The sequence below is a fragment of the Labrus bergylta genome, chromosome 12 (assembly GCF_963930695.1).
Source record: "Labrus bergylta chromosome 12, fLabBer1.1, whole genome shotgun sequence".
Taxonomy (NCBI): domain Eukaryota; kingdom Metazoa; phylum Chordata; class Actinopteri; order Labriformes; family Labridae; genus Labrus; species Labrus bergylta.
In genome coordinates, this window is record NC_089206.1 from 12,503,777 (window position 1) to 12,519,037 (window position 15,261).

General features: G+C 40.6%; 1 protein-coding gene across 2 annotated transcripts in view; it reads left to right on the forward strand.

Annotated features, from left to right (window-relative positions):
* LOC109980923 (prickle-like protein 2) overlaps nt 1-15,148 on the forward strand; it is a 38,593-nt gene extending 23,445 nt beyond the window's left edge. For both annotated transcript variants that reach the window (XM_020629497.2, XM_065961544.1), the window contains exons 2-9: nt 6,070-6,254; nt 9,548-9,661; nt 9,776-9,913; nt 10,286-10,489; nt 11,052-11,238; nt 11,886-12,040; nt 12,161-12,962; nt 13,053-15,148. In XM_020629497.2, the coding sequence (XP_020485153.1) occupies nt 6,123-6,254; nt 9,548-9,661; nt 9,776-9,913; nt 10,286-10,489; nt 11,052-11,238; nt 11,886-12,040; nt 12,161-12,962; nt 13,053-14,005 (2,685 nt within the window). In that variant the 5' untranslated portion in view covers nt 6,070-6,122 and the 3' untranslated portion in view covers nt 14,006-15,148. The remainder of the gene's footprint in view (nt 1-6,069; nt 6,255-9,547; nt 9,662-9,775; nt 9,914-10,285; nt 10,490-11,051; nt 11,239-11,885; nt 12,041-12,160; nt 12,963-13,052) is intronic.
* Nucleotides 15,149-15,261: the final 113 nt, after the last annotated feature.

Below are 15,261 nucleotides of genomic sequence, written 5' to 3' on the forward strand. Positions count from 1 at the left end.
TAAAAGTGAAAGTCATTGTGAAATAATTACATTAATACGCCTTTTGTTCCCCAGAGCCAACCCATTGCTTGATTCTGATTAATTGAATCTGTGAAATAGGCACAATTAAATTAATGGGTTTGACCTCAAAGCAAGGTAACTTGTAGCAGTAGGTGACAAGTTATAATTATACTGTAGCAACCAAAACACAAACTAACCTCCCTCTGAAGCTTTTTTAACATGTGAAATTATGTTTGATGTGTCTTTCCGAGACTGTTCAAAGGATTAGGGTAGAAATTGGTCTCTACAAATTGACAAAAACAAAACACTTCTATGAAACATAAATGCACATGTTATCCACTTATATTGGACACATTTAAGTAATCAGCCTCCAAGATCTGGAGGACTCATCAAATATTAAATTGGAATTCACCTGTGTGCAATGAAGGAGTTTGAATCCATGTAAATTATTCTCTATCTGCAACGTATTTTTTAAAAGGGTACATATCCTCCAGGTTTGAACTTGAAAGCCACGTGCAAAAGTGAAATGAAAGTGCCACAATTACCATACAGTCACGTGATTTGTTATTTCCTCAGGAGTGGGTGCTACTTTAAAGTCTTTTTAAGTATATCAAATATTCATTTTGGAAGTATGGTCCTGTTGAGAGTACAATATATATGTGTGCTTTCAGATCATTGTTAAGTTGCAACCGTGAAAAACTATCAACCAGGACATATTTACTCATTCATCCGATGAAAATATGATCACGTCTGGCTCCTACAACCAATCAAGTTTGGTCCACAAACCAATCCATGATGTCATGGAGGCCCAATATGTTTCTTTCTGACAGTCGAGGGTTCAACATTATCATTTAAAAACTCCAAACAGGGCGGGCTCTTGGCATAAGCCATATAGGCGGTCGCCTAGAGCGCCACATGCCCACTGATCACCCCCCCCCCCCCAAAAAAAAGAATAATTTGAGGGCCAGTCGGGGGGGGGGGGGGGGGGGTGTAAATATGAAGACACACTTTACTCTATGAAAACGGTACATTGTCAGACAATAATAATATTTAACTGTTGTAACAGTTTTAGTGCCATTAGTAATGTCCTACCTTGCAGAGGAGGTGACCATTATTCTTCACATGAAAATGTCAAAACAACAACAAGTACATGACACCACCACCATCAACACCACCACGACGCACTGTTTATTTTTTTTGCAATTTAGTGAGCCATTCAGTGGCACCCGTAATATTACTGGTGCTAATTGAAATGTCATTGCGGTGTAAAGGTCAAATAGTGAGTAAAAACAGTGAAAAGGCAAAGATAGATGTTTGTAATAAGTGCAGAGAAGATGTTCAGCAGAGGGCACTGAGTGTGCAGCTTGTTATTTCAGCCGTTCACTCCTGCATGAGATTTCACTGATTAGTTCCTCTTATCTGGGTGGAGGTGTATTGATTTGTGAGGAAGACTACGAGCAATCTGTTGGTTCTGTAAGACTCAAGATTGACTATATCTGCTTTAGACTTTTAAAAACTATCTATAACAAGAGCCTGATCCTTCCACAACTGTGCTCCAAAACAACAAACACATGATCCCTTATTATAAACTTAAATAAGCTTTTTATAGAGTTTCACTTTTCCAACATTTCACATTCTTCTTCAGAAAGTTTAGGGCATTAAATTATACCACTAAATGTAATTAATTGAATCAGTAGTTACCATTCATTTCTTTTTTACTAGACTGTTAGTCTCTAGGGTACAGCTCTGTTAGGACATGGGATCGTTCGCCAAAGCATGAAAAAATTAGGCCCCAATATGCAATCGTATACTTCCACCAAGTAAACAAATTACAAGAATATCCTAATCACAAAACAGAGACAAAAATGTCTCCCCCCCAATATATTTTTGTGATGCATTACTTACCCAAAAGTATGCCTCCTCCATGGAACAGAAGTTCACAACTCATCTCTCCTCTGTACTTGTGTTGCTGGGGAAGAACAGAGGAGTGTGTTATGACTAACCATGTCGGCCTGGCAAGTGTGTATTACGTCAAAAAGTCACACACTCATCATCAGCAGCCTTCTGTACCAGCTGAATGTGCATTCAGTCAAAAGTATGGCTGTAAAGACTACTCATTACCTTGGAACAGTTTGACACCAAAGCTGTGTCTTTGTTTAACAATGCACAGTAGAGACTTACAGTACATCTTAACAAGCAGGGTGTGAAGGGACCATTAATCGAAGCACTGGTGCACAAAGCGATGCTGTCATCCCCTTCGCCTAACAATGTGTGCCTAAAATGAATGTCACAAGTAAGATAAGTCTCACTTGTTTTTTGAACAAAACAACCAATTGGCTGCTTAAATGTTTCTATTTTCAGTTATTCAGTTATCTGCTACAAACTCAAACAATATGTACTACTGCCTTCTAGTCTGTTAGCATCATACTAATGCACATCATCTCCACATTACAGGACTTCATCAATCACATTTCTGGGGTCTGAACTAGGCTGTGGACCTCAATCAGACCGTATATAGAATCTAACAACAACAACATACGTTCATTTCTTATACAGCTACATAGTTAATGTTATTTGACCACATATACAACGTATTGCAGGTTATTTACATTTCTATGCCCCTTATTGCTAGCTGGTGAGCTCAGCCATTGGATAGACTGAAGAGCTGAAATGCATTTTCAGGCAGTTGACTTTAGTATGACCATTGAGCTCATGACCCATTGTTAAAAATAATGGCCCATTTTGGTTATTTCTCACATGCACAAAATTGCATTCCATGAATTTGAATGCATTACATACTCAATGTGAAGTCTCATAAGAATTATAATTGATAGCATGTGGTTTCGAACACAGCCACTCTCAGTATTTCATGAAAAGATGGAAGCTGCTGGTTTAAACCAGTCACAGCAGGTGCAGTAAGACATTAATTGTGGCATTGTTACATTTTTAAGATTCATTGTTGTGTATGCTAGCACCGAATTGGCATTCACAATAAGGCCCAAGCTTTCTGTGGGAAATGGCTTTTAAAGCCCTTTGGAAATATGTTTTATTTATTAAAAGGAATATTCTGGCATTAAGGAAAATGCACTGTTTCATACCGAGTTAAAAGGTGAGATAATCTCTGATGTTAGAAGCAGTTTCTTTAAATGTTTAGTCAAGTTAAACTGAGCTAAGTGATCCATTTCTAAATAAACCATAAGTGAAGATAAGCATGCTCTTTTAAGTACTTTCATGGTATTACTTGCTTTCCGAGCAGATGGATCAAGTTTGGGATGAGTCACATATTGGCTTTCTTGCCAGTTATGTGTGGTACTGTTATAAATGCTTTATGGCCTCCTCAACCCCCTTCCAATGAAGTGTGTGTTAAATACAAATTTGAGGATTTTGTTGTCTTTGTACAAAGGCTTTCTCCTGCCATAACTTTAATGTTAAGCTAACCTAACCAGCTGCTGTGTGTAGCTACATGTTGACATGTTATGTAGACGAGTAGTATCAGTCTTTTCATCTCAGCTCTTGGCAGGATGACCAATAAGCATATTTCTAAAATGAAAACACAACATTTTACTTAATGGACCAGTAGAAATCAGCATAATTGTCCACAATGTCCATCTTGTATATCGATATTTTCATGTAACTACCAACTGCTAGAACAGATTTTTCAAAATATGTGCTTAATAAAAACATCAAGTGATATATCAGACCACAAAGCTAGGTAATACAAACAAATAACAACTACCCTATGAGCTAAAGCTTCTTTTGAACCTGGTCTGTTTTCTTATCGCCAAAATATGCCACGTTGGAATTGGTGGCAAACTGGTGCAACAGGCTGCAGTCTTCCCAGCAGGCCTCTTTCACTGTGCCTCCATACACTAATGAAGAACAGCCTCAGGCCAGGCTGGAGGCTCAAGGTTACGTACCTGTGATGTATCCACAGAAAGAAATCAGCAGAACCCATCTTAGAGAGATAAACAGTACTCAGCTCTGCTGGATGGAGGCTGACTCACTGGCAGGGTCTGTGGTGATGTCTGCTGTTCCTTGGCCACAGCTTAAGCTCTGTTTTTCTGATTTCTAATCTGCTGTGGAAGTGTTGCTGTGTGAAAAATCTCTAAAAAAGACCTGGTTCGAGGAGAAATCGTTTCGAGTCACAAATGTCAGAGCCTGTTCGCACCTTCTCATCGTACATTGCGCGGTAGTGTTTTTGTCAGTGGACAGCAGTGACCTTGATACATGACCTACAGAAAGCAAAGAAAAAAAGAAACATCCAATCTAATGTCTCTGTTTTCTGTGCTGGAATGTCCACTTCACATCCAACAGATTACATCAAAACACCATGAGGCAACTCAACAATCAATTTGAATTATCTTTTCATTTATATTAGCCTCTGAAAATGTATTAATCAACATTTGTTTCCCTCCACTTTGCACTAATTAACTGTCATATCTCTCCACTCGTCAGCTTTCAAAATAACAAGCCATGAGATGTAAAGTCATTCTTGCTCTTGTTGCTGGCTCACTAGATATCTTAGTTGCCTGTAAAATGAGTTGCATTTCATTTTCATACTTTAGTAGCAGAGGCGATACCTAGTGCTGTTAATTATTCATGTGTCAGTAATGTGCGCAGCTGGTCTCCTCTCAAACAGCGAGAGGGAGGAGAACACTGAATTGAGCTCCATTCAGACATTGGAGTTAAGTCATGAATGCAGATAGAGCGGTGTCTGTTTATATTGATGTCTAAGGTCTGCATCATTTTTGTGATGTGTTTTTTATATCATACCAATATGTTCATGCCTAGAGGGAAATAATGTTGGTCCACCACTTTGGTCCAGATGGAAATACTGATTTTGGCATTCTCCGATTTTCCCAATTGCGCCAATATGAGGGTCAATTTTTTTTTTTTTTTTGTAAATGCATGTCTAGGCAGCTATTTTACAGATATTTTGTATTTATATTTGTGGTCCCCAGAGGATAAGTCTTTAGGGGTAATCCTTTCACTTTTCCTGTGGCTCCACCAACAGCTCATATCTTTAAATATCCAGTCAAATATTTCACATTTACTGAAGAGATTTTGTTGCAAAAAAAATTGAACATTCATAGTTCCCATAGGATGAATCTTGAGCTCCTGTTTTTTCTTCTGGTTCAATCAGAAGTCTTTCCTAGTATTGTTTTATCTAGCCTATAGCATTGTCCATTAGTCAACTGTTAGATGGAATGCCAAGGAAGTCAGTACAAATATGAATATCCAACTAATCAGGATAATCACTTTGATTATCACTGAACTTTTTATCCAGCAATGTCATTAAGTTAAAATTTAAATGTTTCTAATACTGAGTTGTACTTGTGTTTAATGCTAGCAGTGCTTAGCAAATGCTACTGTGTCAGTTTGTTAAAATAAGATACTAGCTACTGTTAGCATTAATCTTAAAGCCCCACTGTTACAAAGTTAAACCCAAATCCTATCTAGCAGTGCTGTTGATTCATCATATTAAATCAATATACCTTTTAAGAATATGGATCACAATCGATTTTATTTTATTTTTATTTTTTAAATTCAGACAATATAGTTTTTAACTTTTTTTTTCTACAGCTGGTATGCCTGATGTTTTAAACCAAAAGTCAAAATCTTTAGCTTTAGCTCCTCCCACATAACCCAGACTCTCATCAGCCCCAAAGTCAGTAAAACATCAAGTAATGTGAATGCTGAACTGTTCTTTATGCGTTACATTAACACCCACTGGACATGCACTCTGTGAGTAGTTACACACGCTAAGATTTATTTTTCTCATAGTCCACTGCACAGCTCCTACATTGCACCTTTTGTAATTTTTTTATATTTTATATTTTACATTTTTAAATTCTATTTTATGTATTGTAATAGCTTCTCATACTGTATTATTTAAGTTGTTGCTAGTTCTGCTTTATTTCCTTGTTAATTGTTTAGCACCAATACACCAAGTCAAATTCCTTGTATGTGTAAATGTACTTGGCAATAACCCCCGATTCTGATTCTGATTCTGAAAAGATTAAGACTTCAAGATGTCCTTTGACTCTATCTTGTCTGTTTCCTTCCCAGGTACACTTGTGTCCACAGAAGCGGCCCGTGTAGAGGAGCATGTTGTGACAGCCATGTCTCTGGAGATGGAGAAGACCATCACCAAGCTGTTGTATGACTTCCAAAGGAACTCCACTTCTGACGATGACTCTGGATGTGCACTGGAGGAGTACGTCTGGGTTCCTCCTGGCCTCAGTCCTGAGCAGGTAAATAATATTCACAAACAAAATTCAGCTTGCTTATGCAACACTGTCCTGTCACTGCTCATTGCTCCATTAGCTGAAGCTTTGCTTTTTTGTGATCCAGCATAGTCAGACCATATCAAATTCTGGTCAGAAGAATTAATTTATTCAGGATAAAGTGTCAGTGGCATTTTCCTGTTAATCCTGAGATGGAAAATGAACCGATTTTAAAATGAGACGTGGAATCATTATTGGGGTTTTTATCCCTTCATGGGGATTTAACCTTTTTATAAAGTAGAAGGGGAAGTACAGAATGTTATATAAGTCTGCTGTCAGGCTTTCCATGGAGGAAACAATTGTCAGGACATTTTCAGCTGCCATTGTAAAAGCTGATATTGTGTGGGAACAAGTTCTGAGTCACATGGAAAGACAACCAAAAATAAGATCATGTGAAGTAACAGAAGCCTGATTATATTGAAAAACGTAAATGTGGCCTGAATCATTTTATCAGTTGACAAAAAAAAAACTTTTTCTGCTTTTGGATGAAGACCCTAATACAGAGACAAAAAAAAATCCCCAGAGGAAAAAAAAATCTATTCCCACCCTATTAAGATTTATTTTTATATTTTTCTATTGATTTATATTGGGATTCATATATATCAATTTTCAACATATACTGTAACTCTATAGAATAAGAGAAAGGGTCACTTTGGTGCTGTTAACAAACCAGAGTAATGAAGCCTTTCGTTTAGGAAGCCTCAGTTTCTTCCGTGTGTTGGTGCATCTTTGCTATTTTAAACCCAAAGGAATGAAAGTAATTGAGTCGGTGAATGTTTGAATGAATTTAATTGGAAATGTTTTTGTTTGCATCCAGGTTTCACTATTCCCTGTCTGGACTAATTTGCAGTTTAAACGCCTTTTAATTGCATGCATGACCAAGCTAATGTAATTAATTGTGCACATCCCGATATCCACTATTTGTTTTTTGTTCATTTTTTCCCTCTGTTTTTATTTTTGATTTACTATTTATTTTGCAGTTCTAGCATAAGATATATATGCATTTCTGTACAACGAGATTTTGGATGAACAAAAGAGCTGTCTTTATTAAGTAAGGGCAGCACTCTAATACAACAGGCCTCCTAGGGTTCCGTTCACAGATGACAGGTCATGCTGATAACAGTCATTTTCTCCAGTCAGCCATCTTGACAGGCTGCTGAAAGAGGCTGCGAGCTTTCTGATCCAACAAGGGGTGCAGGCAATTGTAACTGTCTGTTGTTGTTTTTTTTATATACACTTGAATGTGATGATTTTTAAGCCTGTCACTGGGTTTGTTTCTGCAGAATGTCATTAATGGGACTCACATTGACATGGCTTCATGTTGCACAGTTCATGAAGCTGTCAGATGTGAAAAAAATCACAAGTTTGAACTACATTTCCTGGAACTTAGGGTTCATATTTGCTGGCATTGCCTTTTTGACATGTTTATTCCCCAAATTTCTGACGTAAATGTTCCTGACTGTGGTGCCTATGGGTGAACTATGGACTACTCATGACCTCTGACCTCATTTCTTACAGATACACTCACTGTATTCATTAAAGATACATCAAACTCGGGCACATTTTTCTCTTTGTCCTACTCTTTTTAAAGCCTCATATGTTTAAACTGTGAACAAAGATTCAATTAAGCAGCCACAATTTTAGTTCATCATCTTCAAATCAGAAGTACCACACATTACCTTGCGAATTCTAGCTGGTTTTCTCAGATGGAAGATAATTTAGTAGCGTCAGATTTGTAACCTTTTATCAAATCAAATAATAATATTGGAAAATTATCTCTACAGAATGGCCAGTTTTTGCAGAATTGTAGACAAAGAATGCAGAATGCTGCATCAGAGTGAAAACTCTTTCACTTTTAAAGCTTACTTGTGTTAAGCTTTCCTTATCTGATTTGAGATTCTGAAAATAAGTTCATCATCTCAAATAACTGAAAATATGCCTGCAGTTTGGTGTCGCCCTCCATAGCATAGAATTAAACAAGAGGGTGGGTCATAGAGAGCATGAGGGGCAGCACTTAGAGAGACATATTTCCTCTTTCGCTCACTCTCCACCCCACCGATTATGGAAATTGGATCTCAACAACTTGAACAGAATAGATCTTTACACCACGCCGAAAGCTAGCTCACTTTGTTTCAAAGGCTGTTTCGCTGAAAATCACAGACAAGTGACAAGATTGCTTTCTGTTGTTTGAGTGTTTACCAATCAGGGTTTCCTCGTTTTCACCCGCTAACATGCAAATAGAAAGGGAGGCTCAGTCCAGTGCGACAAGGGGCTTCTGCATCATGAATTCTAATGTCAATACAAGTATGGGTAACTGAGATTTCCTCAAAGCATTGTGAATATTAGCTGTTTAAATTTTTAAGAACCTGATGCTGTTCAAGGATGAGTGTCTGCAGCAGCAGCACAGAGCACATTGTAAATCCCAGACACCAATTTCCAAGGGCAGAGATATTGAAGGGTAGAGGCAAAACAAATTCTATTTGCTTGAAGACCATGATGAATTAATTTAAAAGTAATTTCAGATTAATTTAGGTGGGTCTGTCACAATGAATTAATGGAATACGGTAGATAATGTAACCAACCAACAAAGTCCTGCAACCAATACAACAACAAAGGTCGATTGTTCCCCTGAAAGTCAATGAAATGGTTTTATTATAAACAAAACACTAACTAAAATACTTTCATATTTTAAGAGCCTAAAAATTATGAAAGTAGGACCGTATCACAATTTCTTCTTCTTTTATAACATGCACTTTGCATCGTCATAGTTTCCAAAGTGTTGCCATGTTGGTTATAAACATGTTAGGCATTTAGAGAGCACAACTGCTGATTCAGGGAAGAGTTTTTTAATAGGGCAGAAAAAGTCACCTGTTGGACAAACTCTGATCTGTTATCATGGTCAAACATGAGAGACAATGTTTGCATTGTGGAAGTCTTACACCAAAAAAGTTGACTAAAAGAAAAAATCCGTATCGGAATCGTCTGAATTGTTATTTGAAACTTTTTGAACACATATTGGTCCTGGTTTTCATAATCAGTCCATGCTGGCATTCATCTAGTGGCCAGAAAAAAACAATTTGAAATGACGGCTTCACATCTGCTGGGTGTAGAAATTGAGAACTGTTCTCTAAAATGTGAAATACCAGATCAAATTCATTCTGTCACAGTATGCTATTGTTGATTAAAAGTCGTTTCCACTTCCCAAAGCTTTTATACTTAAAGGCAGTACTGGAACTTTATGTTTGTTGGTGTTTTTGCAGGTGCATCAGTATTATAACTCCTTACCAGAAGAGAAGGTCCCCTACATAAACAGCCCTGGAGAGAAGCACCGCATCAAACAATTGCTGCATCAGTTGCCGCCACATGACAATGAGGTAAATAAACACAGCAATTCCCACTCAGTTTCTCTATGTGGGTGTAAAATCCAGCAGCCAGGAAGCGTCCCAGGTTTTAATGCCGATGCCTGATGATGAATCATGTTCGTTCAGGTGCGTTATTGTAACGCGTTGGATGAGGACGAGAAACGAGAGCTGAAGCTCTTCAGCAACCAGCGGAAAAAGGACAACTTGGGAAGAGGCAACGTTCGTCCTTTCCCTCTCACCATCAATGGGGCCATTTGTGACAAGGTAAAATCTGCAACTACCCTTCTATCCTCTTATGCACTCTCATCCTCCATTTGGCACATAGTTTATATCAATGAGCCTTTTGAGAATGTAACTTCCTCTTTTTTTTTACTGTAAACTCAGCCTATTTTATTTTACATTCTTGGTTTTGCTTGCACGGGCTCTTTTTGACGTTTCATAGGATAGATGAGACTGATAAGAAAACATTTCAATCTTAAAAAGATAACAGGGATTTCAAGTGGCATCTTCTTAGTCTCCCTCTTCACTTCTTAGTTTGTATCGATCTTTTTCTCTGCCTCTTCTTCCTCCTCTACATTATCCCTTTTCTGCTGTTTTCTTCTCTCCTCGCCTTCCCCTTTCTCTGCTCCTGTACAGTGTGGGGGTCAAATAAACGGAGGGGACATTGTGGTCTTTGCAGCACGGGCAGGTCATGGACAATGCTGGCACCCCCATTGCTTTGTTTGTGGCATGTGTGAGGAACTATTGGTGGATCTCATCTACTTCTACCAGGACGGAAAGATCTTCTGTGGCCGGCACCATGCTGAGAGGCAGAAGCCTCGCTGCTGCGCCTGTGATGAGGTGCAACTGCCTAAGCCTTGAGCTCTCAGGGTTTGAAATGGCTGAATGGTTCATAGCTCAGAGACTTGGACTTGGTTTAATCTGATCTGAGAGAAAATATGTCTCAGCTTTCATGCTGTTTCTCAAAAAGTATGCTTGTTATCTAATCAGAATGTGTGACAAGCAGGCCAGAGATAATAATAAAAACTCTGGCCAATGTGTTCAGCACTAAATGAAGTCTTGTATCTTTAGTTTAAATATAAAACAGTTTAGTAGGTTAATAGTAGATCTGTCAAGGACTTGCACAGGGGGTATATAGTGAAGTTATTTTAAATGCAATAATACCATTTTCTATACGTAAGTAATAAAGAAATGACTTAATTCTAGAGTCCTTAGGTTAAAAGGATAAGAACTACTGTCCAAGAGAAACCTTAAAAAGATTATGAAATAATAATGAACCAAGCATGACAGGTTGAAGCTCCCCAAGAATAATCACTCACTTAACATTTACTCATGACCTCAGTTCAACTTCATGGACTCTCTGAGTATCTTTGCTGATCAGTGTGATGTTTGGGTCACGCAGATAATCTTTGCTGATGAATGCACTGAGGCAGAGGGCCGGCACTGGCACATGAAGCACTTCTGTTGCTACGAGTGTGCGACCACTCTCGGCGGTCAGCGCTACATCATGAAGGACGGGCGGCCACACTGCTGCAACTGCTTCGAGTCCCTTTACGCAGAGTACTGTGACGCATGTGGAGAGCACATAGGTAAGGCACACTCAGCGTTCATCATTGCTGGGGGAAGTCCTCTTAACATACATTAACTGTAACCGAAACACACTGACATGTTTTTTTCTAACACTGACAGCCATTTATTGTAAATGTGGGTGTTATCAGCTCTGTGGGCCACAGCTGTGGAGAGGTGGAGTCAGTGCAGTGAGATGTGGAATGTTATTATCATACCAAGCTCTGGTAACAGTGAAAGAGTGTATTTCAGTGGATGCTCCCATGTTGTATCCAGATGGGGGCCGTGAAAGATGATTACCTCCTCTAGCTGGGGAGCAGAGTTGATGAAATATATTTTCACTATCTTGCAAACCTAGTGGTCAAGGCTTGGCTTACAATCGCACAATTCCTTCATAGGATAAAAAAAAGCCATGTTTATGCATTTGTTATTTCAGCTTTATGGGCATATCTAAAAAAAAAGGAATTTGCTGTGGGTGAAATTATTACCTAAGCGGACCTAATAGAATATCACTTTTACAGCAGTGTCAGAGAGAGCTGCCATCACATCAGCATAACTAAGCTGTTAAAGTGAGACCCTCAGCCAATTTTAAATAATTAAGTTGTTTCTGGTACATTTTAAAAATAAATGTCTGTTTTTTTTTTTGTTGTTTTTTTTCATATTACCAAAGGTATTGACCAAGGCCAAATGACGTATGATGGTCAGCACTGGCACGCAACTGAGGAATGTTTTTGCTGTGCTCGTTGCAAGCGCTCCTTGCTGGGCCGCCCCTTCCTGCCAAAGCAGGGTCAGATCTTCTGCTCACGTTCCTGCAGTGCCGGGCAGGTGGGTTTTTTTTAAAAACGCCAAAAAAAAAGTATTGATTTTTTTTGGAGTAAAAGATACGAGCACTCAAACAAACATCAAATATCATTTAAATCAGTGTGTTTCATTTTAACCGATCAGGATCCAGATGAGTCCGATTCTTCAGACTCTGCCTTCCAAAGTGCCCGTTCTCGTGAATCACGCCACAGCACCAAGATTGGGAAAAAGGAGCGCAGAAATGCTGAGCAGGAGCGGAGGAGTGGGGAAGCACGCCAGTCGGCTCCTCCACCCATGCCCGACCGCCTGTCTGCTGAAAGTGATCCCCTCTCTGGACAGATGGACCGTTTGAGCCTCTCATCGAGCCAGACCCCGAGCAGGACACCTAACCGCACCCCCAGCCGCACTCCTAGCCGTGCCCCAAGCCTTAACCAGGTGTGGATGAGCCGGGATGAGCCCTATGTCCCTGCTGCATATGAGGGCCCCCAGCTGGCACCCTCCCCCACACCAGCACCTATACATATGCTGGGTCAGTGTAACCTCAGGCAGGGCTACAATCCCAACCCGAACTCTCATCCTCCAGCTCAGACTCCAGCAAACCCGGTGAAGAGGCCAGATTCCTGGGGAAAGGAACCAGGCAACGCCAAGAGGGCCCCTATGGCCGCTTTGAGGGGACACTCCTTTAATGAGAACTGGACCCATCACAGCCAGGATGAGTTCAGGCCCAATAAGCTACGCACCCAGATGAGCTTCAACGAGATGTCTAGCCAGGGTCAGGGCTTCTCTGACAAAAGGAGCATCAGCTTGCATGGATTCCAGAGAGATGGGAGACCCCCGCTGACCAGGAGGAACCCCATCAACGCCATGAGCTTCAATGAGCCCCTCACTCCTCTAGAACAGACTCCTCGTGGCTCAGTTGACTCCCTCACTGTGTCTAACGCTACAGGTAAAGTAATCTTAATGACAAGGGTATGATATGTCATGATATAATGCCAAATTGTATAAAAATTTGACGTCTAATTTATGGTTTTAACAGGTAACTCTCTGGATGGGGTCAGTAAGCGGCAGGAGCATTTGTCTCGGTTCTCTATGCCTGACCTGAGTAAAGACTCAGGTGTGAATGTGTCTGAAAAGAGCAACATGGGCACCCTGAGTTCCTCGGTCCAATTCCACAGTACAGAGTCGCTGTCCTCCTCTCGCCCTTACAACAATAACATGTACACACCTCTGAGGGTGGGCTACCCGCTGCAGTACTGGGATGGCCCGCAGCCGCTCGGCTTTGATGGAAAAGGTCGTGTTGGGGTGATGGGCAGCAGTGGAAACCTGCGGATGGCACCAATGAGTGACAGAATGCCCCGCAGACGCATCAATGGACAAGAACCTGTGACGCAGCAACAGCAACCACAACCAAGACGGCGCAAACACCATCGTGGAAATCACGGAAATGGTCAGCACCGCAGTGGCCGCCACCACAAACGCTCTCGTCGCTCCCGCTCTGACAATGCCTTGCACCTTGTGGCGGACCGGCCTGCTCAGATGGTAGAACTGCCCTACCGTCGCGTCCAAGAGGATTACGATCGCTTCCCCTCTGGTAACGCCGCTCGGGAGTTTCTTGGTCTGGAGCCAGGAGGGTACAGACAGCCGCCTCACAGGCCTTGCCCCCGCACCACTTCAGATCTCACCCTGCAGAATGCTGGCTGGCAACCTGTGGGGATGGGTGGGCCATGCTGGGGTGACGGCTACATGGAGGCTGCTGACCCCTGGTGCTCCAGCTGCTCTTCTTCTTCTGAGTCAGAGGGAGATGAGGGTTATTTCCTCGGTGAACCAATCCCTCGGCCCGTGCAGCTTTGCTACCTCAACAACGAGGAGCTGCGCCATCGCTACACTCCCACTGGGATAGGTGGCCATCATGGACCTCTGCATGGACCGATTCATGGCCAGATGCACAACCGCCAGAGGAGGAAGAGCAAAAACTGCATAATTTCCTAGATTTAGAGCAAAGAGATGGCGAGGGATGAGTAGAGGAGTGAAAGAGATGAGAGAGAGAGAGGGTAAGGAGACAGATACAGGAACAGAGAGGTGGAACAGAGGGAGTGGGAAGGTGAGAGTGAGACAGTTGTCAGTGAGATTGAATATCGAGAGTGTGTCTGTGTATGTGTGTGTGTGTCGGGGTTGAAGAGAGAAAAAGCCTATTTTATGTGCTTGTGAGCTTACACAACTCACTCCGGGTAGTGTTTGTGTACACCTACACAGAATGATCTAATCATAAGAGGAAGCTCAGCTGGCTTACACAACAGAAATGTTTACAATGAAAGAAATCAACGCCTCTGATGGTACCAGGAAGCACTGATGAATTTGGCCACAAAGTTTGCGGTGGTCCAAGAAAATAAGATGTATGTGCGTGTCTTTGCGTGTCTTCATGAAAACAGAGAGAATGAACAATTCCTTTACAGTCTGATAAGGAAAGTAAAACTGATCAGACCACAGTGATCGGACCGTCCATGTCGCAGCTCAGTGATCCAAGCCCTGGGCAATAAAACGTATTCTATGTGGACAAACCAGAAATTGTGTTGGGATAGTGAAAGTTACGTGCTAGATTCCAAGCTATGTCATTGTTTACCTCAGTGGAATCCAAATGCTGCTGGAATATAGTGTTGGCTCGCTAGCCCCGTTATCACCTTGTACAAATAGTCTGTTGAACTTTGTGCTCTACATAGCCAGATCTCCATGCTTAACCAAGGACAGAGAGCCAGACAGCCTCTGCTCCTTGACCATTCAGGCACAGTAACGTCAGGTATGGTCCCGTTTTATCTTCTGCAACATGCTTTGTATTTTGAGAGTTACCTATAGATGAGTAAGAAATAATAATAACGCTAACAATAATAATAAAAATGCAAATAATAATTATAATAGTATTAAAGAATAATACCTGTTAAATGTATATATAATAATAAACTTAATAAAGTTATGGTTGTAGTAATGTAAATGTTATGTACATATTGTCTTAAATATTTCTATATTTTGTAACTAAAGAATCATTATTTGTATAACATGATGTAGAGATAGGGAGACTTGCATGTTAATTTGTTGTTGTTGTCTCATACTGAAAATAAAGTGTACTTCAATGAATAACCAGAAAGTTGTCTCTATAAGTTCTACAGGGTTTAATGGAAGTTTGTAGCTCACCTGTTGGATCAGCTTGGTGACACATCAGCTGTGCCCAATGTCTATACGTTCACAACTTT